A 27,004-nucleotide genomic window follows, 5' to 3' on the forward strand; every position below is an offset into this window, starting at 1 on the left:
TCTCTTATTGTTGGTATTTAATAGTAGCATGTCACGTGATTTTGATAATATATTATCTCTAGTTTGTAGTAAATGACTCCTGTTGTATCCTCTACTCACAAATTTCTCAATCAAAGTATCAGATGCCTCCAAGTTTTTTATATCATCTGATGATATTCTTCTGAGCCGTAAAAATTGACCCTTAGGGATACCCCTGACGGTATTTGGAGTATGGAAACTGTTGTATAGTACATGTCTGTGTCCTGCTGGGAAGTGTAAACTGTAATTAGCATATGTTAAGAAGGAAACAAATAGTAGCAGCTAGCTTTCTGATTGTTGGGATTGCCTGTGAGAGGAGTGGGGGATGGTTTAGAGCAAGGTGATCTCAAGTTACAGCTTCAGACAAGCATGTGAGGAGTCTCAGCAATGGAGCTCTGAATTACAGAAAACCTGTCTCCCATAGACTCCAAATAATCCAAATTTTTAACGAATGATTTCCTTTTTCTGTGTAATAATAAAACAGTAGCTTGTACTTTATCCCAACTAAGATATAATGAATCCTTAGGGTAGGGGCACACGGCAGATTCAGGGAAATTTAGTCGCCTGGTGAATTTGAATTTGTAAGTTCGAGTACATAGGATAGACTTGCAAATTTTAATCGAATTCAAATGGAATATGATTCAAATCTTTCACAAAAAAATGAAAAACTTTTTTTTAAAAAAAATTAAAAACTATTTTTCAAAAGTCCACCAAACTACTCCAAATTGATTGTAGGAGGTCACCCATAGGCTAGAACACAAATTTGGCAGGGCAGGACTGCTGCTTCCAATGGGGATCAGATAGGATCTGTGCAGCCACTGGGACAGAATGTTCTGTTATACAGATAGCTAGAATCTCAGCTGCCATAAAGCAGGACAGGACTGCTGCTTACAATGGGGATCAGATAGGATCTGTGCAGCCACTGGGACACAATGCTCTGTTATACAGATAGCTAGAATCTCAGCTGCCATAAAGCAGGGCAGGACTGCTGCTTCCAATGGGGATCAGATAGGAATTTTTTTATTTACATAGATTATAAAAACCCTTTTAAAAAATAATGCACACCTTCAAATTACTAGCATGATGCAAACTCTAATTAATGAGAGTCCATTTGTGGCATGGTATGTGACACCAAACCACCCAATCCACCCTCCAGAGGATAGTCAGAATCCATTGTCCAAACTCTGTCCATACTGACATCATCCCCTCCCTATAATAAAGGACATTCATATTCAAGTCCAGAGTCTTCTTGAAATGTCCTCGTAACACACTCCCCCACCCAAAACAAAGGACCCCCTAAGGAAAAAACAAAGCAGGCAGTAATTCTCCTTCAAGGTGTACATAATAAAATAATAAACATTGAACAAAAAAGCAGGTTTAAACTAAACATTAAAATATGAAATCCCTCCATGAAGAAATATTGGATGAGGATTTCGATCTTTCCATCTGTCTTATAAAACATAACTCTCTGAGTATAAAGGACACTATCCTCTCTGCACTCATATCCATCCCAAAAGTGTATTTGCAACGACCCTGCCAAAGATGATATTTGTAGGCAGTAATAATGAGGTACACTGTCTCCCTTTGATATGAAAGGTCTCTTGCCAAAACACCATATGCAAGTTCAGCATAGTTAAGGGAACTTAAAGATGGGGCAGATATGGCCTGGGAAACTTGATGAAGGACGTTGCTTGCCATGGGACACTGCAAAAGAAAATGCTCCTGGGTCTCCTCCACACCACACCCCCAGGGACAATTTTTATCTACTGCAGACAGGTATTTCACATTCCCCCTAACAAAGAGCCTTCCCTGAAGAGAGAGCCATGCCAGATCAAAAAACTTTGGGGGTAATCTCTTACTGTTTAGGTAACGCAGGCTCTCCACAAGAGTTCCCCCTACACAGTCCTTTAAGGCCATTGGAACAGCAAAATAGACACTCAACACCCTCTTATAAAGATCACGTCTGGAGGCTGTGCCAAGTTCGCCTATCCTAATGTCCCAAACTCTTAAAAGCTTCAGTGCGGCAACAAAGTGCAGTGGGAGTTGACCATGTCGCACCCGCACCAACTTCACCCTATCGCCTTGTAACCATTGCCCTATAAAAGGGGATGCCCAGGCCCTGACACTGTTTTCCCACGGAACATCAGTTCTTTGGCCCAGATTCCCAAAATTAAATTTCAAGAAAATTGTGCCAAAGAAGGCCACAGGACATAACATGCCCAGCCCACCCTCTTTAGTCCGCAGGTAAGTGATCCCTCTTTTGACATGATTCAGCTTGTTCCCCCAAAGGAGCTGAAAGAACAAGCTGTGGATCCTTACATAGAAAGCTTTTGGCAAGGGGTAAACATAAGACACATACAGGAGGATAGGAACCAGGTAAGCTTTGATGAGCTTCACTCTTTCTCTATAGGACAGCTTCCAGTTTTTCCATCGCTGTATCCTTAAGTCGACAGCATCCAGTTTTGACTCCCAATTTAACCTGGCATTATCACCCCTCCCGAATTTGACCCCTAGAATCTTTATTTCACCGGAGGCATGCTGGAAATCAGGGAGCGGAAAATCCGGCTCACCATCCAAGGTCCAGAAAGCTTCCGACTTATCAGCGTTGACCAGAGAGCCTGAGGCCTCTGAGTAACTTTCGATAACCCCGGCCAACATCCCAACTTCTTCAGGACGGGAGATGACAACCGAGACATCGTCCGCGTAGGCTACCGACTTCAGGGGCAGGTAACAGGGGACCTGGAAGCCCTCCAAATCCAAAGCCTGAACTCCACGAAGAAATGGGTTAATCGCAAAGACATATAGCAGTGGACTAAGAGGGCAACCCTGGCGTACCCCAGCCTCAACCCCGAAGGTTTCACCACACCACCCATTGACAAGTGGAAAGCTTTCTCCCTCCTTATACAAAACAGAAAGCCAATCAACAAATTGGTCCGGAAATGCCATACTTACGCAAGGTCGCCCACAGATAATCATGATCCACCCTATCAAAAGCCTTAGCTTGGTCAAGACCTACCACATACTTCCCCTTATTTTGGGCTTTACATGTTTCGAGCACTTCTCGTACAGACAAGACTGCCCCAAAGATGCTCCGCCCTTTCACCGTGCAGAACTGCTCACGGGACAATAACGTGCCTGAAAATAAAACAAGCCTAGAAAAAAAAACCTTTGCCAAAAGCTTCCTATCTGTGTTCAAGAGGGCAATTGGCCTCCAGTTCTTGACATCTGTAGGATCCTTACCCTTGGATAATAACACCAAAGAGGAGATTCTCATGGAGGGAGGCAAAATGCCTCTTCCCAGGCAGTCTTTAAAGACCTCCACAAGAATCGGGGTCAAAAGGTTCTTAAAAGTTCTATAGAATTCAGCTGTTAGGCCATCTGGACCTGGGGCTTTCTTTAATTTTAGCTGCTCAATTGCCTTTTTGACCTCTTCCTCTGTGATGTCCTCAATCAAGGGTGAAAAATCCAAATTTTTCAGGTCTGGACCTGGGGTTCCCTCCAGAAAAGCTTTCATCCTTCCCCTATCCAAAACCTTACTTCCGAACAAACTAGCATAGTAGGCTTGAACAACTCGCAGGATCCCACCCTTAGATTTCTGAACTATACCCTGAGAGTCCTTCAAACCAACAATCAACTTCCTCGTCACAGCTTCCCTGCAATTCCGAAAGGGATCTGGGCAATGAAATCCCCCATAATCCCTCTCCAGAACCAAGGACCTGTAACGACTATACTGATGCCGTTTGATCTGAAGCTTTAGTCGGGAAACTTTCTCCCCAACCACCCTGTCTGAAATTAAGGATTCAAGCTTTCTTCGTAAGGCAAGGAACTTTATATACTTGTTTCCCTCCCTTATAACAGTCTGCGGAAGAAGGTGCGGAATGACTTCTTGGCCTCCTCCCACCACTGCGACATTGAGTCGAAAAAAACACAATCTTTGTTAACTCACACTGAAGGAGTGCCTCAAAGGAGTGCTGCACTGACTCGCTCTCCAGGGTATCTGAACTCAATCTCCATAACCCCCTACCTTTGGTTGGAACTGAGGAGACACCCAGCAAAAAAGATAAGGCAAGGTGGTCTGAGTAATCAACCAAGATTTCCTCAGTCTGTGTAAAGATCTCCCTCTTTCGAACAAAAGCCATGTCAATCCTGCTGCTTCGACCTGCACAATGGTAAGTATGCTTTGACATCCGACCACCATGGGTAAAGACATCAACCAAGTCTGCTTGCTCAAGTATGTTTTTAAGAAAATTACTTTCATATTTGTCAAAGGAAAGCCTTGATCTATCTTCTGCTCTAAGGACCTGGTTGAAGTCACCAGCCATGATGACTGAAGTGGAGGTATGGAGATATGGCTGAATTTCCCTCAAAAGGTTTTTTCTCCCATGCCCAGACTGAGGCCCATAAACATTAATAAGTCTCAGTCTGCGTCCTGCAACAGAGACGTCTAATAGAAGACACCTGCCTACTTCCACCTCTATAAGGCGGTGCACAAATATTCCAGAAAAGCCTTTAAACAAAATACCAACACCACCCCCAGGTTCTGCAGCAATTGAAAAAAAAGCTGGACCCCAAAGCCAATCTTTTGATGCTTTCTTGATATCTGCAGTGGTGGTCAGTCTGGTCTCTTGCAAGAAGATGATGTCAGCTGAGGTGTGGCTTAAGGCTTCAAAGGCTTGATATCTTGTACTGGCCACTTTAATGCTTGCAACATTTGTTGAAATAAACCTGAGGGGGCAAGAAGCCATAGTTAAGTGTTATTAATTTTCTTGTGCCTCCTCCTCCTTCTACTCCTTCTCTCATCCTGACTATCATCTTGATCACCAAATATTTTAATCTGTGTACCAGATGGGATTGGATCATCATCTCCTAACGATATCATCTCACTTGCATCATCAGATAAAGCCTTATCATCTTCCCTGAACTCAACCGAGACAATTTTCCTGCGGACTTGCACTTTGTTACATTCCATTTCAGACCCTGAAACAACTTCCTCCTTTCCCTTACTGTCAGTATCGCCTTCAGCACCACTATCTGTACCCACATCAGCCTGACCAGGACACTGTTTCACACTTTGTTTGTCTTCCATATCTATCCTTTCCAGTTCATCTTGCTCTTCCATAGCATCTGCCCAAGATTTTTTCTCTGCCAAAAGTTCAAATTTGTTTTCTAGGCTGATTTGCATAGGTGGAATGTATTTTGGAGGGGACTGCTTTCCTGAAAGGTCTTTGTTCTTTATTACTGTCCAATCTTGTGAGAAAGGGGACTTACTTAGTCTTACTGGTGGAATTGCCTTATCTGCTGGTTCACAATTTCCCTTTCCAGACTGTGCAAGAGGTTTCTGTCTCTGGGGAAGAGGCTGTATTCCCAAAGGCTGAATGATGGGGGCCTCTTTTATAGAAACTGGCAACTCATTTTTTGCTCCCTGAGACAAAGAGGAAACAGTAAGGGGAACAGAATCTCCTGCATCTCTTGCCACAGCTGACTGATCTTTTACCGTATCATGAGGCTGAGAAGGGGGAATGACCGATGGCTGTGAATCAGACTGGAAATAATCCATCTCATCCCTTATCTCTTCCAACAAATCCTTTGCCATCTCTTCCTCTAACTGAGGGCAACCCTCCATTATGTTATGAAGAGCCTCTGGACAAGCCCTATGTGAGTGGCCATAGCTTCCACACAAGTTACATTTCACATCATTGCAATCTTTCCCGGTGTGTCCTACATCACCACATAGTGAACACTTGACCACTGCACAGGCACTTGCCCGATGTCGGTAAGAACCACATTTGAAACAGGCCCTTGGCTGACCCGGATAAAAAACCACCCCTCGCTCACTTCCAATGAAGAGAGTTTGGAAGATGCTGCGGCACATTATACCTCATGTACAATTCCACATTAGTACACCACCCACCTGACCAATATCCATTATTATCAATGTCCTTCTTCAAAGGGGTAAGCACCTTACAATGACGTCTAAGCCATATTAGAATATCCTCGGGTGGGACACAATCATTCTTAAACAAAATGGTGACTTTTTTTGTCTCAGGTTTAGTGATTGAGATGACTTAAAGCTTTCCCACAGGCCTGAATGTTTAAAGCTGTCATAATCCTGCCAAAAAAATTCCAGGGCTTGTGATGTTTTGAACACAATGTCATATTCGGTGTCAGAAAACTTTATATAAGCCCTGACGCCTGTAGGTGTTAAAGTACTTTGCTTAAGCAGCATCTCCTTGGCTATCACATCTCTAGAAGGCATTTGTTCCTTATCACCCTGCCACCTGAGCCTAATCACATTCTTTTGCTTGAAAACCGGCCCAGTGATATTGTTTTGCACCCCAGGCACCCTCACCCTATTCAGTGGCCTATTCCAAGCATTTGGTGGAGGTGGTGGGGGCACATTTCTGCTGCCTGCACTTTCTGAAGGAATTGACTGCTGACCATTTGGTCTCCTTACAGAGGAAGAAACAGGTGCAGAGACAGAACTTGGCTGTGCGAAGGGCACTGTAGGCAGAGGATTCAGAGAAACAGCTGGAGTAGTTAAAGGGGAAGTTGTTATTGGAGAAACTGTAAGGGCTGGGGAAAAGGTTGAGGCTATAGAAGAAGTGGTGAGTACAGCAGAAGAAGATGGAATAGAAATTAAAGCGGCAGTACTTAAAGGGGTGGTACAAGGAACAGGTTGTATCACATCGGCCAATGAATTAGCATCTTTGTTTACTTCATTAACATCACTCAGCACAGATTCCACACACTGCCTTGCAACACTTTCACTGATGTCTCCACCTCCACACTCCATAACATCACTTGCATTCACACAGTCTGCTCCAGCCTCCACTCCATCCACTCCATCCTTCCCAGACTCTCCCACACCAGCAGCTGCCGTCAATTCCTGCTCACTCAGCTTCCCATGCCCCAGTGCCAAGGACATTGGGGCACTCTGCACAACTGCAGAAGTCTCTGTATTATTGGCTGATGGTTGAGTGAAGGTCTCCTTGGATGCTGAGGGCTGATGGACACAGTCATTCTGGGAAGTAGAGGGAAGGGAGGGAAAATCCTGTTCTGAGAAAACAAAGCTTTCCTCTTCCTTATGAGCAGATTGGCTTCTCTTTCCCATTTTATCTTCTATATTATTTGCCTCATCCAAGCTGAAGATAAAATTGGGTGCATGTATCTGAGCAACAACTGATTTCTTTGGTTTCAGCTGGCCAATCCTTCTAGTCTCCTTGTCACTATCAGAAGTAGATGAAGCAGATGCAATTTGCCTCATGGACCTGTATTTAGCCGGCTGTTTAAGAGCTTGCCGAGAGTCCTCAAACCTTCTCCTGTTTGTATAGACTTCAGAAAGGGGACCAATTTTTTTATAATTCTGCAAAATCTGTTTTTCTAAGGTTCTGAACTCTTCATTTATTTTGTTGACTTTTGCTAAATAAAAGTCTTGCTTCTCCACATCAGCAGTTGAATAGTTATAAAATGCTTTTTGCAACTCAACTTTAAATTTTTTCCGTTGCAGCTCCTGCTCATTTGCCAGTTTTATTAATTCAACCAGTTCATCAGTGGTAGGTGTTTGATCCTGGTTGTGACTTGAACCAGCATACTGTCCCTTTAAGAGGCTTTCTGCTTGGGGTTGTTCATTTATATCAGAACAATTGTTTCCCTCTGATGTGGGAGTACCAAGATGGCTGTTCCCTGTGAGACTCTTATACATCTCTACAGAGGGAGTAGCAATATGGCTGCTGGAGTTTGTTCCTACTGCCTCCCCTGACTCCACACCAGCTCCAGACACCACCCGCACCCCTGCACATGAGGCAGTTTTTGTTACCAGAGCATGGGGTGCTTGATGCCTCTCAGGGGAAGTTTTAGAAGCAGCCATTCCTCCCCCACAATCAGCCACTGGAGACTGCATGTCGGCCGCATGGTGCAAAGCAGCTGCTGCATATTCAGCCCCTGATTGTTTGCTGGGTTTGCTCTGTGCTGCCTCTCCACCTGCAAACTCACAGTCTTCCCCTGACACAGATTTCATAGAGGCAAAGAGATCAGGAGAAATAAAAAGCTGACTGGTTTCCATTTTATGTTTTAAGACACAAATATCAGAACTGACATTTTGCACACAACCCTCCATGTTTGTCACAGATACAATTTCTGCTTTACTTTCCACTTGTCTTTCTTTACCAACAATCTCCTTCCTTCCCTCCCTCTCACTCATCACACACTTTACTTCCCTGTCAGGCGTTTTCACAGCACTGGCAGCTGCCTTTCCCAAATCCTCCATGTCTGTGGAAGAAATCCTTCCCAAGGAAACCGATCTCGACCTTCTTGCTGCTCCTTTCCTTTCACTCCCTGCTGCTTTACTCCTTGTCTGCACCGTCCTGGTGGATCTCACACCTTCCAGTGTAGGCCCCAAGGCCTGGGCCTCACGCTGGGGGTTTGCCCGCCCAGGCCTTGCATGGCCTGGGCTGACACTCTCCATTCCTCTGGTTCTCTGAGAGCTCTCTGATGCACGACTGCTTTCACTGGGGATCAGAGAGGATCTGTGCAGCCACTGGGACAGAATGCTCTGTTATACAGATAGCTAGAATCTCAGCTGCCATAAAGCAGGACAGGACTGCTGCTTACAATGGGGATCAGATAGGATCTGTGCAGCCACTGGGACAGAATGTTCTGTTATACAGATAGCTAGAATCTCAGCTGCCATAAAGCAGGACAGGACTGTTGCTTACAATGGGGATCAGATAGGATCTGTGCAGCCACTGGGACAGAATGCTCTGTTATACAGATAGCTAGAACCTGCTTGTCCGTATGAGCCCTTAGTGATCTTAGATGAATCTCTGCTCAAAGAATAGAAGGCATTGTAAATTAATTTGAATGGTCTGACACTTCCGTACTTAGCACATGGTATAGTATAGCACACACAACCCCCACTCCTTCCTTGTTGTTTAGACCCTATTGTGCATTCCTGTGTCTAGGAGTTTGGTACTAATTATATCTAAGCAGTACTGACCATTAAATGCACTCAGCTCATTTGCATTTAAAAAGCACAATGGTTTGTTTATATTACAGTGTTTACATATGTAGGGCTTTTGTTGGGGGGAAGGTCCGTTGAAGGAGAAGAAAATTCCATGTCCAGACTGTGATTTAATATAGGCCCTGAAATTTTAAGCAGTTCACTAAATAGTGAGTGTCTATGGCAGGAGTGCCCAGGACGTCAATCGCAGTCTACCAGTCGATCCCCGTCCTGTTCCTGGTAGGCCGCAACCTGCTATTAGTTTCAATGGCGTGTTAAAATATGCAACATTTACATTTACTTCCAGTGATATGGCTGTGTCCCCCCCCCCCGAAAAAAATCAATGAGGATGTGAATATGAATTCTAGGGGGAGGGGGAATGGGATGGATTTAGAGGTCTCTCCTTAGCATGGGGAAGGGGACAGAGTGGTGGTTATTGTAATCTCAGTAGACCAGGAAGCAAGAGATCACATACACTGTGCCGGCCGGCAAATGCAATCTGGTGATTGGCAAAGGCGGTGAAAATATCAAAAACATAAACCAGCAGTCAGGGGCTTATGTGGAGCCACAGAGAAACCCCCCTCTTAACACAGACCCAGGTTATTTATCATCCAGGGTGTACTGAGTCCAACAATAGTCCAACAATAGGTGGCCCCAGCAGCTTTGGTCAGAGTGCTTTCAGTCAGGCACATGTTAAGGTGGCCATACACAGAGAGACCCGCTCGTTTGGCGATGTCGCCAAACGAGCGGATCTCTCCCCGATATGCCCACCCTGAGGTAGGCAATATCGGGCTGATCCGATCGTGGGCCCTAGGGCCCAACGATCGGATCCTAACAAATGGGAATGGGGGTCGGATCGCGGGAACCACATCAACGAACAGATGCGGCCGCGATCCGACTAAATACTATTATTTTTAATATGAATAAATCAACCGTTAGAATCTTTCATGCAAACACTGTGCAACCTTTAACAGTATGAAGTTTAAAAATTATAAAAAAAAAAATTCAGAACTTGAACCCCTGACATTGTCCTTCATAAGTCATTCACCTAACCACAATGATATGAAGCCTTTTGGTGTTGGGACCTGCTGAAAACTTTTCTTTAAGGCTAATAGTAAAATACAATAAAAAATCATTGCTATATTTAGGCTGATGCCAGGGGTTCTATAAAACCTTACATAGATGTATGCATTATTTTTTTTTTATAATTATTTATGTTTTTATTGGGGGGGAAGTACTCAACCAAGTATTTTAATGCAGTACTTTGCAGATTACTAAAGCCCAGAATTATGATCACAATGCCCATTTATTTATGTCCATTTATTTGGCAGTGTCCCACCCAAAAAAAATCATGATTGTGAATTATAAGGGGGAAAAGAAAATACAGGATTTGAACCCATGACCTTCAGCTCCAAAGTTCATTCACTTAACCACAAGGCTATGAAGCCTCTTACCTGTTTGAAGTGCTGAAAACATTTATTTAAGGGGAATATACATAGTTGTAATAAGTAAAAAAAAATCACTGCTGTGTTCAGGATATTGCCAGGGGTTCTATACAAACTTAAATAGATGTATGCATTTTTTTTTTTTTATAATTATTTATTTGTTTTTATTGGGGGGAAGTACTCAACCAAGTATTTTAATGCAGTACTTTGCAGATTACCAAAGCCTAGAACAATGACCACAATGCCCATTCATTTATTAGTTATTTAGATTCTAGCTTTTCTTAACGTAGGGACATCACGGTTCCCTGCACTCAACGTGATGAGAGAATTTAGCTTGATCTGTTACAGCGCGCCAGACGGACAATCCATTCTGGCTCCATCTATACCCTGATAGTGTAAATTGAGGGTGCCACTATGTCTTATCAATCCTTGTGTGTTTTAATAGGATTCAGTTAAGGTTCTGTTACACTGAAAATTTTACTTTTGAACATAAATTAGGGGAACAAAAAAAAAAAACATACTTTGGGGATTGAACACTAAACCCACTGGTCAAAGGCAGGGACTTAATCCACTAAGCCACCATATCTACGGTGTACAGGTATGGATCACATTAGCTAGCACTTGGCGACATCTAGTGGCTACATACTTGTATTACATGCTGGTAAACGAGATGAATGCGATGTGGAAATGCAGCATAACAGCACTTGCTGCTGCTTATCTAATGTTACAGCGCGCCAGATGTACCATCCATTCTGGCTCCATCTGTATAAATCTGTGAGGTCACATGATTGTAATTGGAATGTGGGAGTTAGCCTTTAAAAGGTCAAATTACACTGTTTGTTGTATACTGCACCAGAGGAAGGACCCTTGAGGTCCGAAACATGTTGTGCTTGCAACTTGAATAAAATCACTTGAAAATACAGCTCTCCAGTGAACCTTCTTCTACATGATACCTTTGCTCTGGATATGGCAAAACCAGATCACTGTATGATAGAGCTACCAACTGATGCCTGAAACAGATTGTGGATTAAAAAATATTTGTTTTTGTCCAAAGTAGGTAGTGGAAGTTTTTTTTAAAGAGACAGTACTTAGACTATCGAATAGTCGAACGATTTTTAGTTCGAATCGTTTGATTCGAAGACGAAGTCGAAGGTCGAAGTAGCCTATTCGATGGTCTAAGTACCCCAAAAAAAAACTTCGACATTCAAAGTTTTTTTTTTTCATTTTAATCCTTCACTCGAGCTTAGTAAATGTGCCCCTTAGGGATGTTAGTAAACTTCAAAGCAATAATAGGTAATGTTCTTACTATATGAAGTATAGTAAGCATGTTGAGCCTCTTTAAAAACCCTTCAAAGCGTTCATCCTGCAGAGATAAAACATCTAAAATCTTTCTCGTCTGAGAATTTAAAGGAAAGTATACCAAACATTGCTTCACCACTACCAATTCTATCCGTGCCGCTTTGCCTACACTGTTTCACAACTGGTGTCAATTAGGGAAACACTTCCTCAGATCTCACACTTAACTGTACTCTCAGTAAGTTGCATTTACTTCAAAAGACCAATATTATAGGACAACTGAGCCTCTCACAACACAACATAAAACTTAGAGATACTGACACCAGAAATTAAACTATAATATATACATTTTTTACTACCTACTACTACTTTATCTATCATAGTATTGCATTTAAATTATATATCTAATTTTGCCATAAAAGTATTTGCAGATGCTTTTACATTACCCATCTGATCCCCCATGTTCCTCTACGAGAAGGCTGCCATATTTGAGCTTTAATAATCTGTTAGCATTAGAAATTCTAACCGACATGTTGAGAAGGGACAGTGCGGTTGGCAAAATAGTCAGGTAAAAGAACTTCAAGTAACAATTAACTACAAAAACAGACCTATCAATGAAAAACTATCAACATGAGCATAGGTAACAGTTATTGTATATTAGTATTTTGAAGAATTTTTTTAAAATGTCAGTATCACCTTAATCCAAAATTATAGCAAATCTTTATTGTGGAGACAAGTGTCTTTTTGTCAAGACATTCGTTTTTTGGCAAGCAACAACTAACAAATAAATTTCCAAATAAACACTCAAAACTATAGGCCAGTTAGTCGGTCGTCCGTGGTAGGAAAGTTTTTTGAAGGTTTAATAAAGATACTGTACTTCATAGCAAATCATAATATGAGTGTGTGCCAGCATGATTTTATGCATAATAGATCTTGCCATACTAACTTAATTTCTTATGAGAAGGTAAGCAGGGACCTCGATTCTGGGATGGCAGTGGATGTGATTTACTTAGACTTTGCTAAAGCATTTTATATAGTGTCACACAAAAGGTTACTGGTTAAAATTAAAGGGATACTGTCATGGGGAAAAATTTTTTTTTCAAAATGAATCAGTTAATAGAGCTGCTCCAGCAGAATTCTGCACTGAAATCCATTTCTCAAAAGAGCAAACTGATTTTTTTTATATTCAATTTTGAAATCTGACATGGGGCTAGACATATTGTCAATTTCCCAGCTGCCCCAAGTCATGTGACTTGTGCTCTGATAAACTTTCAATCACTCTTTACTGCTGTACTACAAGTTGGAGTGATATCACCCCCCTCCCCCACCAGCAGCCAAACAAAAGAACAATGGGAAGGTAACCAGATAGCTCCCTAACACAAGATAACAGCTGCCTGATAGATCTAAGAACAACACTCAATAGTAAAAAACCATGTCTCACTGATACACATTCAGTTACATTGAGAAGGAAAAAGAGCAGCCTGCCAGAAAGCATTTTTCTCCTAAAGTGCAGGCACATGTCACATGACCAGGGGCAGCTGGGAAATTGACAAAATGTCTAGCCCCATGTCAGATTTCAAAATTGAATATGAAAAAAATCTGTTTGCTCTTTTGAGAAATGGAAACAGTGCAGAATTCTGCTGGAGTAGCACTATTAACTGATGCATTTTGAAAAAAAACATGTTTTCCGATGATAGGATCCCTTTAAGGAATGTTGGCCTGGAACATAGTATTTGTACCTCGATAGAGAACTGGCTAAAAAATAGATTACAAAGAGTGGTGGTAAATGGAACATTTTCTAATTGGACCAGTGTTGTTAGTGGAGTATGCACGGCTTTGTACTAGGTCCCTTGCTTTTCAACTTGTTTATTAATGACCTGGAGGTGGGCATTGAAAGTACTGTTTCTATTTTTGCAGATGATACTAAATTGTGCAGAACTATAGTTTCCATGCAGGATGCTGCCAATTTGCAGAGTGATTTGTCTAAGTTTGAAAACTGGGCAGTAAACTGGAAAATGAGGTTCAATGTTGATAAATGGAAGGCTATGCATAAAAATATAAATGCAAGTTATACACTAAATGGCAGTGTGTTGGGAGTTTCCTTAAATGAGAAGGATCTATGGGTTTTTGTAGATAACAAGTTGTCTAATTCTGGGCAGTGTCATTCTGTGGGTATTAAAGCAAATAAAGTTCTGTCTTGCATAAAAAAGGGAATTAACTCAAGGGATGAAAACCAAATCATGCCTCTTTATATGTCCCTGGTAAGGCCTCATCTGGAGTATGCAGTACAGTTTTGGACTTCAATCCTTAAGAGGCATATAAATGAGCTGGAGAGAGTGCATGGACGTGCAACTAAACTGGTTAGGGAGAAGGAAGACTTAAATTATGAGGGTAAAGGTGTGAAGGTTGGGGTTGTTTTCTCTGGAAAAAAGGCGCTTGCGAGGGGACATGATTACACATGAGTACATTAGAGGACATTATAGACAAATAGCAGGGGACCTTTTTACCCATAAAGATGTTCACCGTACCAGAGGCCACCCCTTCAGACTAGAAGAAAAGAACTACGTTGAAGCAATGTAGATGGTTCTTCACAGTGAAGACAGTGAGGTTGTGGAATGCACTGCCGGGTGATGTTGTGATGGCTGATTCTGTTAATGCCTTTAAGAGTGGCTTGGATGATTTCTTGGACAGACATAATATCAAAGGCTATTGTGATGCTAAACTCTATAGTTAGTATAGATATGGGTATATATATAATTTATGTGTAAAAAGTATGAAAGGGTGTGTATATGGATGCTGGGTTTTCATTTGGAGGGGTTGAACTTGACAGACTTTTTTCAACCCGATTTAACTATGTAACTATGGTGGAAAGGGATTTTGAGACTAGCGTTATGACATAAGCATATGTCATTACTCACAGATTCAGTCATTAAGAAATATGCAGAATCTATATAAAACTTTACAGTTAAGCATACAGCAAATAAAGATTTAGCAATGTCTGCACAAAATATAATAATGAAGATCCTGGTAAACGTTATCTTCATTCTCAGTAGCTTTAGGACTGGATCTTATAGTTGGGTGGTGGAAGCACAAACAGAGTGAGAAGTAAAAAACTAAAAGTCAAATTCCCAGTGTCAGAAAAACATGTCCTTATTTTAGAAAGCAGGCACATGTTATCACAGTATGGAACTTGTGATAACCCCCACAAACTGTATGTTCCTTGAAAGTGCACACCTGCAGACATTCAGCGGCGCTATGCTTACTTTCCTACATTTAGAACTATGGACGCAGTTCTCCATAGAGGTTTGCGGTTTGACCTGAAATAAAGAAAAAAAGTTCCAAAGTTAGATTTCTCCCCAAAATTGCCATGACAACTAAAAAGCTAATTATCAATCTAGAACTTGTCCTGAACAAAAAAATACCCCACATTTATGGGTGCAACTAAAGACGTAGCAACCAAACACCCTAAAACAGGCGCAATAGCTAAATTTGAGGCTGCTCTCTAAGTGCCCATCTTACAGTTTTTCAGTCTAAACACCCTCTTACCTGTAAAATTCCTCGATAAACTATGTATTCCTTGAAACACATGCAGCTATTCAGCAGCACCACCCTTGAATTCATGCATGCAGAATGGTGGACAAAGTTCTTTGTAAAAGTTTACGGTTTGGCCTCAATGAAGAAAATAAAACCTCACAATTAGATTTCTCTCCAAAACCCCAGACAAGTATCAAAAACCTACTGAATATTCTACTTACCATTATCTGCTTAGTGGAGCATCTTTGGATCCTTTTATTTCGTCTGTACTTTTCGGTATCCTTGGGCAATGTTGCTTTTTTTAACTTTTAGAACACCAAATAGAAAATCTGCACAATTATGAAATAAACATTTGCCACTATATTCATACTATCAGAAATACAGGTGCTTTCTGTAACTGCACTGAAAGGTGAGCATTTGAGATGCCAACAATAAAATTATGTTATTAGCTAAAGAGGTGAAATGAACTTATGTCAAAAGTGTGATTACTCACCCTGGTGGTCTAGTGGGAGGAGGTCTGCAGGGACGCCTGCAGCCTCCTCGGCGGGGACACCCGCCACGACATTGCTCCTCTAAAAGTTCTGTGCCTTAGGGCGTGAGTGGTGTGCAACTTCCTTCTTTAGTGGCACATGCTCGATGACGTGATGACACCAGCGCAAAGTTTAAAAGTATTTAAAGCCACAGATCATAATTTGCCTTGCCCGTTATAGGATCTTGTTCCTGAGTTTCCTGGTGCTTGTTTGTTCTGTGCTGTTTAAGCTTTTGTATCTAATTCTCTGTTGTGACCCCTGCCTGCTACTGACGATCCTGACTTCTGAATCCTGACCCATGCCTGATTGACTCTGCTGTTTCTGTACCCCTTTCTGATTGATCTTCCGGTTTGACCCTTGCCTGCCTGACTCCATTTGTACTCTGCCTGCCCCGACCCGGCCTGATCTGACTACGCCTCCTGTATACACCTTGTACCGTGACTGTCTGCCCAAAATATTTTGCTTTACAGTCGTGCCCCTTTGCTCGTTCAGAACCCCTCACTTGACACCTCTCTTATTAAGACCTGGCGGCATCCGATTAGCCGAGGGCTCCTCCCGAGGTGAAAGGCGGCTATTAAAGGTGGAAGCAAGAGCCGAGAACAGGGTGCTTAGCATTGCTTCTGAATTTAGGATGCCGACCTTCACAAAAAGTTAGTCATCTAACACCTCAATAGGCTATACCACTGGCATGTCAACAACAATTCTGCAATAAAAGCTGAATGCCTACAAAAGAACAAACTATATATCACCCAGAAATAAAGAATCTGCACTAAAAGCTGGGCTATTAAGTTATTAGTTGTTTCAAGTGCCCTGTTTCTCTCCAACCATCTCGGCTATGCATTCAGTACAGTACTAACTACTATCCATAATAAAGAAAAAGACTACAATTAGCCTAAATGTTTGAAATGCAAACTGTTCTCATTCACCGACCTAAAAGAGGCAGACACAGCAAATAGCGTGTGTCAGGAGCTACCTGGGATCGAACTCTGAACTTCACACTTACAAGCTCCTGCATTTTCTCATTGAGCCACTGGAGACCTTTGGATTCTGATTCTACTGGTATGATGAGACGTTCTACCTTTTACGTTTGCTCACCTCCTCCTCCTCCTCCTCCTTCTTGCTCTACCAGGTGTTGGTAATATGTTATTTAAGGGCCTTTATAAGCCTGTTACTAATGTTACTCCGGTGCTTGATCATTGAAGCTCCCAAGCTAGATCCTGCGTACTCCTTGTTCCTGTGACTCCTGATTCCTGCTTTTGTTCCTGAGATTCCTGCTTTTGTTCCTGAGATTCCTGCTTGTCCTGAGATTCCTGCCTTGTTCCCTGTGCCTTTGTTCTCTGCTACAGTTCCCCTTACCTGCTCTCTGTTGGACCTCCTGGTAATTGACCTCGGCTTGTTTACTGGACTATCCTCTGCCATCAGCCTGCCTCTGACCTCGGCCTGCCATACGGATTTGTTATTGCCTTCAGCCTGCCCCCGACCTCAGCCTGTTTCTCTGACTTGCTTTATTGTTGCCTGCCCTTGACCACCGACCGGTGTAAGAACTTATATTTTTTATCTTTTGGTTCATCTGTTATACTGCCATACTTTTCATTATTAAAACATTCTTCTGCTTAACATGTTTCTGGCCTATCAAAACCTCAAATACCCGCTGTACTCGTGTTATACAGCACCAAGGCTCCTAACTACCAGCCACTCACCTGAGGCCAAGCCTGACAGAATGATCAAGCCATTTAATCAGGAGCCTGCTGGTGACACCTCTGCTGTACAGTCTGAACTACAACAATCTGCAGAATGGCTTTCCTCCATTAAAAGGTATGAGGGTGAAGATGATTCCTTTCATGATCTACTTGATTTGTGCAAGAAGTTTTCTATGGTTCCATTTGTCAAAGAAGCCCCTGATAATATGATAAGCAAGTTAATTATTCTGTTTCTTTTGGGAGGTAAGGCCTTGGAGTGGGCTGAGGCATGTATCGATGAAGAAGCTCATTTTTTAGAGGACCCCTGTTCCTTTCTATCTTTTCTAAAGGCAACATTCACCGGAGATTTGTGGCCAGTTGCTTCCAATTTATTTTCTTCCAAGGATTCTTCTTCTGTTAAACAAACCAAGCCTTTCCAGCTCACCCCTTCTGTTCCAAGGTTTTCTAATTTTTGCTCCAGGTTACAAAGACCAAGTACCTGTCAACCTGTTACTACCTTTTCCTATGAAGATTCAGAGGTAGATGATTCTTTCCAAGTTGATTGGGGGAATATATCGGATGAGGAAGATTTGGAGAATTTATCTATTGAAGAGGACTGTACAGATTTTTCTGATGAGGAAGATTGGTAAGATGTGGAGTCGGATGAGGATGAAATACCTACCGCATTCACCACTAGGTTCAAGGGCCGATCAGTCTCCCAGTGTCCGCCTGTCTTCCACTCTCTACCTACTCCTCAGTCTACTACCATGTCCGTTACCGATCCTGTATCAGCCTCTCTGAGTCTCAGGCCTGAACCTCAATTTGTTTCTTTTTCTAATATAACTGTGCCAGCTTCCCAGCCTTTTCCAACCTTTGTGCCTGCATCCCAATGGCTGCCTCAACCTGTGCCTCTGCCTGTTCCCGTGCCAGCTCCCCGAAAGCTGCCTGTTCCCGTGCCGGCTCCCCGAAAGCTGCCTGTTCCCGTGCCGGCTCCCCGAAAGCTGCCTCTGTCCATTCTCGTGCCAGCCCTCCAGTCTGCAGCCCCGGTGCCAGCCCTCCAGTCTGCAGCCCCGGTGCCAGCCCTCCAGTCTGCAGCCCCGGTGCCAGCCCTCCAGTCTGCAGCCCCGGTGCCAGCCCTCCAGTCTGCAGCCCCGGTGCCAGCCCTCCAGTCTGCAGCCCCGGTGCCAGCCCTCCAGTCTGCAGCCCCGGTGCCAGCCCTCCCGTCTGCAGCCCCGGTGCCAGCCCTCCCGTCTGCAGCCCCGGTGCCAGCCCTCCCGTCTGCAGCTCCTGTGCCAGCCCTCCCGTCTGCAGCTCCTGTGCCAGCCCTCCCGTCTGCAGCTCCTGTGCCAGCCCTCCCGTCTGCAGCTCCTGTGCCAGCCCTCCCGTCTGCAGCTCCTGTGCCAGCCCTCCCGTCTGCAGCTCCTGTGCCAGCGGTCCCGTCTGCAGCTCCTGTGCCAGCGGTCCCGTCTGCAGCTCCTGTGCCAGCGGTCCCGTCTGCAGCTCCTGTGCCAGCGGTCCCGTCTGCAGCTCCTGTGCCAGCGGTCCCGTCTGCAGCTCCTGTGCCAGCGGTCCCGTCTGCAGCTCCTGTGCCAGCGGTCCCGTCTGCAGCTCCTGTGCCAGCGGTCCCGTCTGCAGCTCCTGTGCCAGCGGTCCCGTCTGCAGCTCCTGTGCCAGTACTTCAGCTTCCAGCCTCCGAGCCAGCAGCCTTGCCGCTTCCAGCAGCCTTGCCGCTTCCAGCCTCCGAGCCAGCAGCCTTGCCGCTTCCAGCCTCCGAGCCAGCAGCCTTGCCGCTTCCAGCCTCCGAGCCAGCAGCCTTGCCGCTTCCAGCCTCCGAGCCAGCAGACTTGCCGATTCCAGCCTCCGAGCCAGTAGCCTTGCCGGCTTCAGTCTGTGAGGACCTGTGTACTGTGGCCTCTGGGCCCAAGGACAAATCCACTTCTAGACCTGCCGTACCTGCTACGGGATCTGATAGTTCTGGTGCTCCAGAGTCTACCAGTCTTGTTGCTGTTCATGATGGTCTTCCTGTTGTCCTGGGCAAGCCACCACCTGTAATGGGTGCCTCTGCTGGTCTGCCACCTGTAATGGGTGCCTCTGCTGGTCTGCCACCTGTAATGGGTGCCTCTGCTGGTCCGCTACCTGTAATGGGTGCCTCTGCTGGTCCTCCACCTGTAAGGGGGGCCTCTGCTGGTCTGCCACCTGTAAGGGGTGCCTTTGCTGGTCTGCCACCTGTAAGGGGTAGGGATGTAGCGAACGTCGGAAAAAAAGTTCGCGAACATATTCGCGAACTTGCGCAAAAACGCGAGCGGTTCGCGAACGGTTCGCGAACCCCATAGACTTCAATGGGAAGGCGAACTTTAACATCTAGAAAAGACATTTCTGGCCAGAAAAATGATTTTAAAGTTGTTTAAAGGGTGCAACGACCTGGACAGTGGCATGCCAGAGGGGGATCAAGGGCAAAAATGTATCTGAAAAATCTGCCTGTGTGTGCTTGGAAGAGATAGTGTAGGGGGAGAGCTGTTAGTGATTTCAGGGACAGATGATAGTAAGTTTGCTGGCTAGTAATCTGCTTGATACTGCTCTGTATTGGAGGGACAGAAGTCTGCAGGGATTTGAGGGACATTTTAGCTTAGGTAGCTTTGCTGGCTAGTAATCTACTGTTCTCTTTAAACAACTGCCATACGTTGACCTTGTAGGCATTGTTTGCCCAGTTTTTTTGGACGCAGCCACTGAAGCACAGTTGCCATAAAAAATATGCCATATAAATGCTGAAAATAGTCATTTTTCGCCATACGTTGACCTTGTAGACATTGTTTGCCCAGTTTTTTTGGTTGCAGCCACTGAAGCACAGTTGCCAGAAAAAATATGCCATATAAATGCTGAAAATAGTCATTTTTCGCCATACGTTGACCTTGTAGACATTGTTTGCCCAGTTTTTTTGGTTGCAGCCACTGAAGCACAGTTGCCAGAAAAAATATGCCATATAAATGCTGAAAATAGTCATTTTTTGCCATACGTTGACCTTGTAGGCATTGTTTGCCCAGTTTTTTTGGTCGCAGCCACTGAAGCACAGTTGCCAGAAAAAATATGCCATATAAATGCTGAAAATAGTAATTTTTTGCCATATACGTTGAGTCAACGTATGGCAAAAAATTACTATTTTCAGCATTTATATGGCATATTTTTTCTGGCCTCTGTGCTTCAGTGGCTGCGGCCAAAAAAACTGGGCAAACAATGCCTACAAGGTCAACGTCGTTGACCTTGTAGGCATTGTTTGCCCAGTTTTTTTGGCCGCAGCCACTGAAGCACAGAGGCCAGAAAAAATATGCCATATAAATGCTGAAAATAGTCATTTTTTTGGTCGCAGCCACTGAAGCACAGTTGCCAGAAAAATTATGCCATATAAATGCTGAAAATATGCATTTTTTTGGTTGCAGCCACTGAAGCACAGAGGCCAGAAAAATTATGCCATATAAATGCTGAAAATATAAATTTTTTTGGTTGCAGCCACTGAAGCACAGAGGCCAGAAAAATTATGCCATATAAATGCTGAAAATATGCATTTTTTTGGTCGCAGCCACTGAAGCACAGTTGCCAGAAAAATTATGCCATATAAATGCTGAAAATATAAATTTTTTTGGTTGCAGCCACTGAAGCACAGAGGCCAGAAAAATTATGCCATATAAATGCTGAAAATATGCATTTTTTTGGTTGCAGCCACTGAAGCACAGAGGCCAGAAAAATTATGCCATATAAATGCAGAAAATATGCATTTTTTTGGACGCAGCCACTGAAGCACAGTTGCCAGAAAAAATATGCCATATAAATGCTGAAAATAGTCATTTTTTGCCATACGTTGACCTTGTAGACATTGTTTGCCCAGTTTTTTTGGTTGCAGCCACTGAAGCACAGAGGCCAGAAAAAATTAAACCAGTAGGGTTTGCACCCTAGTTTGTAACGGTGGCGGAGGGAGGAGGAGGACGCTAAAGGACAGCTGTGTGTGGAGTCATGAGGCTTGAAGAGAAGGACAGCTGCATAGAAGTCAGAACAAGTCTTCCGGCGTGCAGTAACCCTCCGAGATCCACCCCTCATTCATTTTAATAAAGGTCAGGTAATCGACACTTTTGTGACCTAGGCGAGTTCTCTTCTCAGTTACAATCCCTCCTGCTGCACTGAAGGTCCTTTCTGAGAGCACACTTGAGGCTCGGCAAGACAAGAGGTTCATGGCAAATTGTGACAGCTCTGGCCACAGATCAAGCCTGCACACCCAGTAGTCCAGGGGTTCATCGCTCCTCAGAGTGTCGATATCTGCAGTTAATGCCAGGTAGTCCGCTACCTGCCGGTCGAGGCGTTCTTTGAGGGTGGATCCAGAAGGGTTGTGGCGCTGCCTTGGACAGAAAAACATTTGCATGTCTGACGTTACAGACTGGCCAAAGGGCTTTGTCCTTGCAGGTGTGCTCGTGGCAGGATTACTGGCACCTCTGCCCCTGGAATGTTGATGAGTTCCTGAAGTGACATCACCCTTAAAAGCATTGTACAACATGTTTTGCAGGCTGGTTTGTAAATGCCGCATCTTTTCGGACTTGTGGTATGTTGGTAACATTTCTGACACTTTATGCTTGTACCGAGGGTCTAGTAGCGTTGCGACCCAGTACAGGTCCTTCTCCTTAAGCCTCTTGATACGGGGGTCCTTCAACAGGCATGACAGCATGAAAGACCCCATTCTCACAAGGTTGGATGCAGAGCTATCCATCTCCGCTTCCTCATTATCAAGGACTGCATCATCCACGGTCTCCTCCCCCCAGCCACGTACAAGACCAGGGGTCCCCCAAAAGGTCACCACTAGCCCCCTGGGAAGCCTGCTCCTGTTGGTCCTCCTCCTCCTCCTCCACAAAGCCACCTTCCTCCTCTGACTCCACTTCTGGCACCTCTCCCTGCGTTGCAGCAGGTGCCTGGGTTCGTTCTGGTGATTCCGACCAGAAATCGTGCGCTTCCAGCTCCTCGTCACGCTGGTCTACAGCCTCATCTGTCACTCGTCGCACGGCACGCTCCAGGAAGAAAGCGAAGGGTATTAGGTCGCTGATGGTGCCTTCGGTGCGACTGACCATATTTGTCACCTCTTCAAAAGGTCGCATGAGCCTGCAGGCATCGCGCATAAGCACCCAGTAACGGGGGAAAAAAATCCCCAGCTGTGCAGATCCAGTCCTACCACCCAGTTCAAAAAGGTACTCGTTGACGGCCCTTTGTTGTTGCAGCAGACGTTCCAACATAAGGAGCGTTGAATTCCAGCGAGTCTGGCTGTCAGAAATCAAACGCCTGACTGGCATGTTGTAGCGCTGCTGAATGTCAGCAAGGCGTGCCATGGCTGTGTAGGAACGTCTGAAATGGGCCGACACCTTTCTGGACTGGGTGAGAACGTCCTGGAATCCTGGGTACTTGGAGACAAAACGTTGGACTATTAAATTTAACACATGTGCCATGCAGGGCACATGTGTTAAATTGCCTAGTCTCAACGCTGCCAACAGATTGCTTCCATTGTCACACACCACTTTTCCGATCTGCAGTTGGTGTGGGGTCAGCCACCGATCGGCCTGTGACTGCAGAGATGACAGGAGTACAGATCCGGTATGGTTTTTGCTTTCCAGGCACGTCATCCCCAAGACAGCGTGACAACGGCGTACCTGGCACGTCGAATAGCCTAGGGGGAGCTGGGGGTGCACAGGTGTGGAGGAGGAGAAGGAGGACCCAGCAGCAGAGTAAGAAGAAGAAGAAGACGAGGTAGAGAGCGATGGAGGAGTAGAGGTGGTGGCAGAACCGCGTGCAATCCGTGGCGGTGACACCAACTCCACTGTTGTTGTTGAGCTACCCATTCCCTGCTTCCCAGCCATTACCAAGTTCACCCAGTGGGCAGTGTAGGTGACATACCTGCCCTGACCATGCTTGGAGGACCATGCGTCAGTAGTCATATGGACCTTTGGCCCAACACTAAGTGACAGAGATGCGGTAACTTGGCTCTGCACATGTTGGTACAGGTGTGGTATTCCCTTTTTAGAAAAAAAATTGCGGCTGGGTACCTTCCACTGCGGTGTCCCAATTGCTACAAATTTGCGGAAGGCCTCAGAGTCCACCAGCTGGTATGGTAAAAGCTGGCGGGCTAAGAGTGCAGACAAGCCAGCTGTCAGACGCCGGGCAAGGGGGTGACAGTCAGACATTGGCTTCTTACGCTCAAACATGGCCTTCACAGAAACTTGGCTGGTGGCAGATGACTGGGAATGGGAACAGGTGGTCAAGGTGGAAGGCGGAGTGGAGGGTGGTTCAGACGGGTCAAGGAGAGCAGAGGTAGAGCAGTAAGATGCTGGACCAGAAGGAGTGTGGCTTTTAGTTTGCCTGTTGCCTTTGAGGTGTTGCTCCCAAAGTGCTTTGTGCTTGCCGCTCATGTGCCTTCGCATAGAAGTTGTACCTATGTGGCTGTTGGGCTTACCAAGGCTCAGTTTCTGACTGCACTCATTGCAAATTACAATGCTTTTGTCAGAGGCACACACATTAAAAAAATCCCACACTGCTGACTTTTGGAAGTGTGCGATCTGGCGGTAACAGTAGAAGTTGGCGGCATTGGCGGCAATGGCGGGTGCGTTGGCCGGCTGAACACAGGTGCCGATACATGTTGTTGCCCTACTGATCCCTGCGGGCTGTCCTCCCTGCTTCTTCTAAGTCTTATTCTCCTACTGCCTCTCTGACTCTCCGTCTCTCCATCTGAACTACCCTCCTCTTGCTCTCTTCTACTAGGCACCCACAAAACATCAATCTCCTCATCATCATTCTCCTCAGATGCATCAATTTCTTCTGACACATCACAGAAGGAAGCAGCAGCGGGGACCTCCTCCTCATCACTCATTATGTCCATCTCTATCGTGTTCTCTGCCAGAATTAAATCTGGTGTAAGGTCCTCATCTCCTTCATCATCTTCTGGCAATAATGGTTGCGCATTACTCAGTTCAAGAAACTCATGGGAAAATAACTCCTCTGACCCCAGTGAAGAAGGGGCACCGGTGGTGGAGGAAGTGTTACGTGGGGTGGCCATAGCAGTGGAGGATGAGGAGGATGTTGTGGTAAAGTTAGAAACGGTAGAGGATGGGGTGTGCTGTGTAAGCCAGTCAACTACCTCTTCAGCATTTTGGGAGTTCAGGGTTATTGGCTTTTTAAAACTGGGCAATTTGCTAGGGCCACAGGATTGCATAGCAGCACGGCCCCTAGCACGGCCTCTGCGTGGCGGCCTGCCTTTGCCTGGCATTATTTTTAAAAAAACAACAACAACAACAAAAACTCAGTTGGTTTTTCTGGAAACGATAATACACACAGCTAGATGGCTGGTTGAAGAAAACAGTGTGCAAATAATGCCTACAAGGTCAACGTATACACTACTACAGCGGTGGATACGGATTACGTAAAATATATGAATGCTGCTTGAAAAAAAGTAACTCAAGTGGTTTTTCTAGAGACGATAATATTATCAATATTTAGACAAAATGTGAACAAGGTCACACAGCTAGTTGGCGGGTTGAAGAAAACAGTGTGCAAATAATGCCTACAAGGTCAACGTATACACTACTACAGCGGTGGATACGGATTACGTAAAATATATGAATGCTGCTTGAAAAAAAGTAACTCAAGTGGTTTTTCTAGAGACGATAATATTATCAATATTTAGACAAAATGTGAACAAGCTCACACAGCTAGATGGCGGGTTGAAGAAAACAGTGTGCAAATAATGCCTACAAGGTCAACGTATACACTACTACAGCGGTGGATACGGATTACGTAAAATATATGAATGCTGCTTGAAAAAAAGTAACTCAAGTGGTTTTTCTAGAGACGATAATATTATCAATATTTAGACAAAATGTGAACAAGGTCACACAGCTAGATGGCGGGTTGAAGAAAACAGTGTGCAAATAATGCCTACAAGGTCAACGTATACACTACTACAGCGGTGGATACGGATTACGTAAAATATATTATGGCTGCTTGAAAAAAGTCACTCCGGTGTTTTTTCTGGAGACGGTAATATTATGGATATTTAGACAGAATGTGAACAAGGTCACACAGCTAGATGGCGGGTTGAAGAAAACAGTGTGCAAATAATGCCTACAGGGCAAATAATGCCTAAAAGGTCAACTTATACACTACTACAGCGGTAGTAAAATAAAAAAAAGTAAAATAAAAAAAAAATGAATATTAAAAAAAAAAATTAAAGTTGGTGCTGCTGAACTACTAGGAGCAGCAGATTAGCACACCAGTCCCACTCCCCAACACTGCTAGACTAATAGCACTGGGCTCTTATAGTAGTAGTAGTAGTAGTAGTAGTAAAACAACAAAAAAATAAATAAAAGCAGTCCTTACAAGGACTACTGTTATTGCAGCAGTCAGCAGATGAGATCAGAAGCAGGACAGCTGCCCACTGCAGCTACATACAGAGCACTGCAGTAGAAGGTAGATTACTAGCCAGCAAAGCTACCTAAGCTTAAATGTCCCTCAAACCCCTGCAGACTTCTGTCCCTCCAATAACAGAGCAGTATCAAAACGATTACTAGCCAGCAAACTTTCAACTGTCCCTGAAATCACTAACAGGCAGCAGCTCTCTCCCTACACTATCTCTTCAGCACACACAGGCAGAGTGAAAAAACGCTGCAGGGCTTCGGTTTTTATAGGGAAGGGGAGTGGTCCAGGGGAGAGCTTCCTGATTGGCTGCCATGTACCTGCTGGTCTGGGGTGAGAGGGCAAAAAAAAGCGCCAACAATGGCGAACCCAAAATGGCGAACGTCGCGCGACGTTCGCGAACTTCCGGCGAGCGCGAACACCCGATGTTCGCGCGAACAAGTTCGCCGGCGAACAGTTCGCGACATCTCTAGTAAGGGGTGCCTCTGCTGGTCCGCCACCTTTAAGGGGTGCCTCTGCTGGTCCGCCACCTGTAAGGGGTGCCTCTGCTGGTCCGCCACCTGTAATGGGTGCCTTGGCTGATTCTTCTGCTCTGCTGGCCGACCCTGGCGACTCTTCTGATGTGGCTTCCGACCCTGGCGACTCTCCTGATGTGGCTTCCGACCCTGGCGACTCTCCTGATGTGGCTTCCGACCCTGGCGACTCTCCTGATCTGGCTTCCGACCCTGGCGACTCTCCTGATCTGGCTTCCGACCCTGGCGACTCTCCTGATCTGGCTTCCGACCCTGGCGACTCTCCTGATCTGGCTTCCGACCCTGGCGACTCTTCTGTTACAGCTTCCAACCTGGCTGATGTTCCTGCTCTGGCTCCCATTTCTGGTAATTTATTCATCCTGTCTCCTGGCTCTGTCCATCCGTTGCTGTGGTACCAGTTCCTGGCAACTCTCCCACTCTGGCTCATATTCCTGTCAGCCCATCTGTTTTGGTTCCTTTTCTTGGTAGCGGTTCAAGTTCCTGGCAACTGTCCTGCAGTGGCTCATGTTTCTGCCATTCTACCGGTCCTGGCCCCTGA

General features: G+C 44.9%; 2 protein-coding genes across 2 annotated transcripts in view; one reads left to right on the plus strand and one right to left on the minus strand.

The window, feature by feature from the left end:
* slc43a1.L (solute carrier family 43 member 1 L homeolog) overlaps nt 1-27,004 on the plus strand; it is a gene marked incomplete at its 5' end in the record, with an annotated part of 502,690 nt that overhangs the window by 199,344 nt on the left and 276,342 nt on the right.
* LOC121395453 lies at nt 4,305-8,594 on the minus strand. The gene is made up of 2 exons (XM_041569010.1): nt 5,287-8,594; nt 4,305-4,743 (listed from the first exon to the last, which is right to left on the minus strand). The coding sequence occupies exon 1, from the start codon at nt 8,480-8,482 to the stop codon at nt 6,002-6,004; it is 2,481 nt and encodes an 826-aa protein (XP_041424944.1). The 5' UTR covers nt 8,483-8,594; the 3' UTR covers nt 4,305-4,743; nt 5,287-6,001.

The sequence above is a fragment of the Xenopus laevis genome, chromosome 7L (assembly GCF_017654675.1).
Source record: "Xenopus laevis strain J_2021 chromosome 7L, Xenopus_laevis_v10.1, whole genome shotgun sequence".
NCBI classification, from domain to species: Eukaryota; Metazoa; Chordata; class Amphibia; order Anura; family Pipidae; genus Xenopus; species Xenopus laevis.

Coding starts and splice junctions, on each gene's coding strand:
- LOC121395453 (XM_041569010.1), bottom strand. CDS start 8,482: ATGGAGAGTGTCAGCCCAGGCCATGCAAGGCCTGGGCGGGCAAACCCC.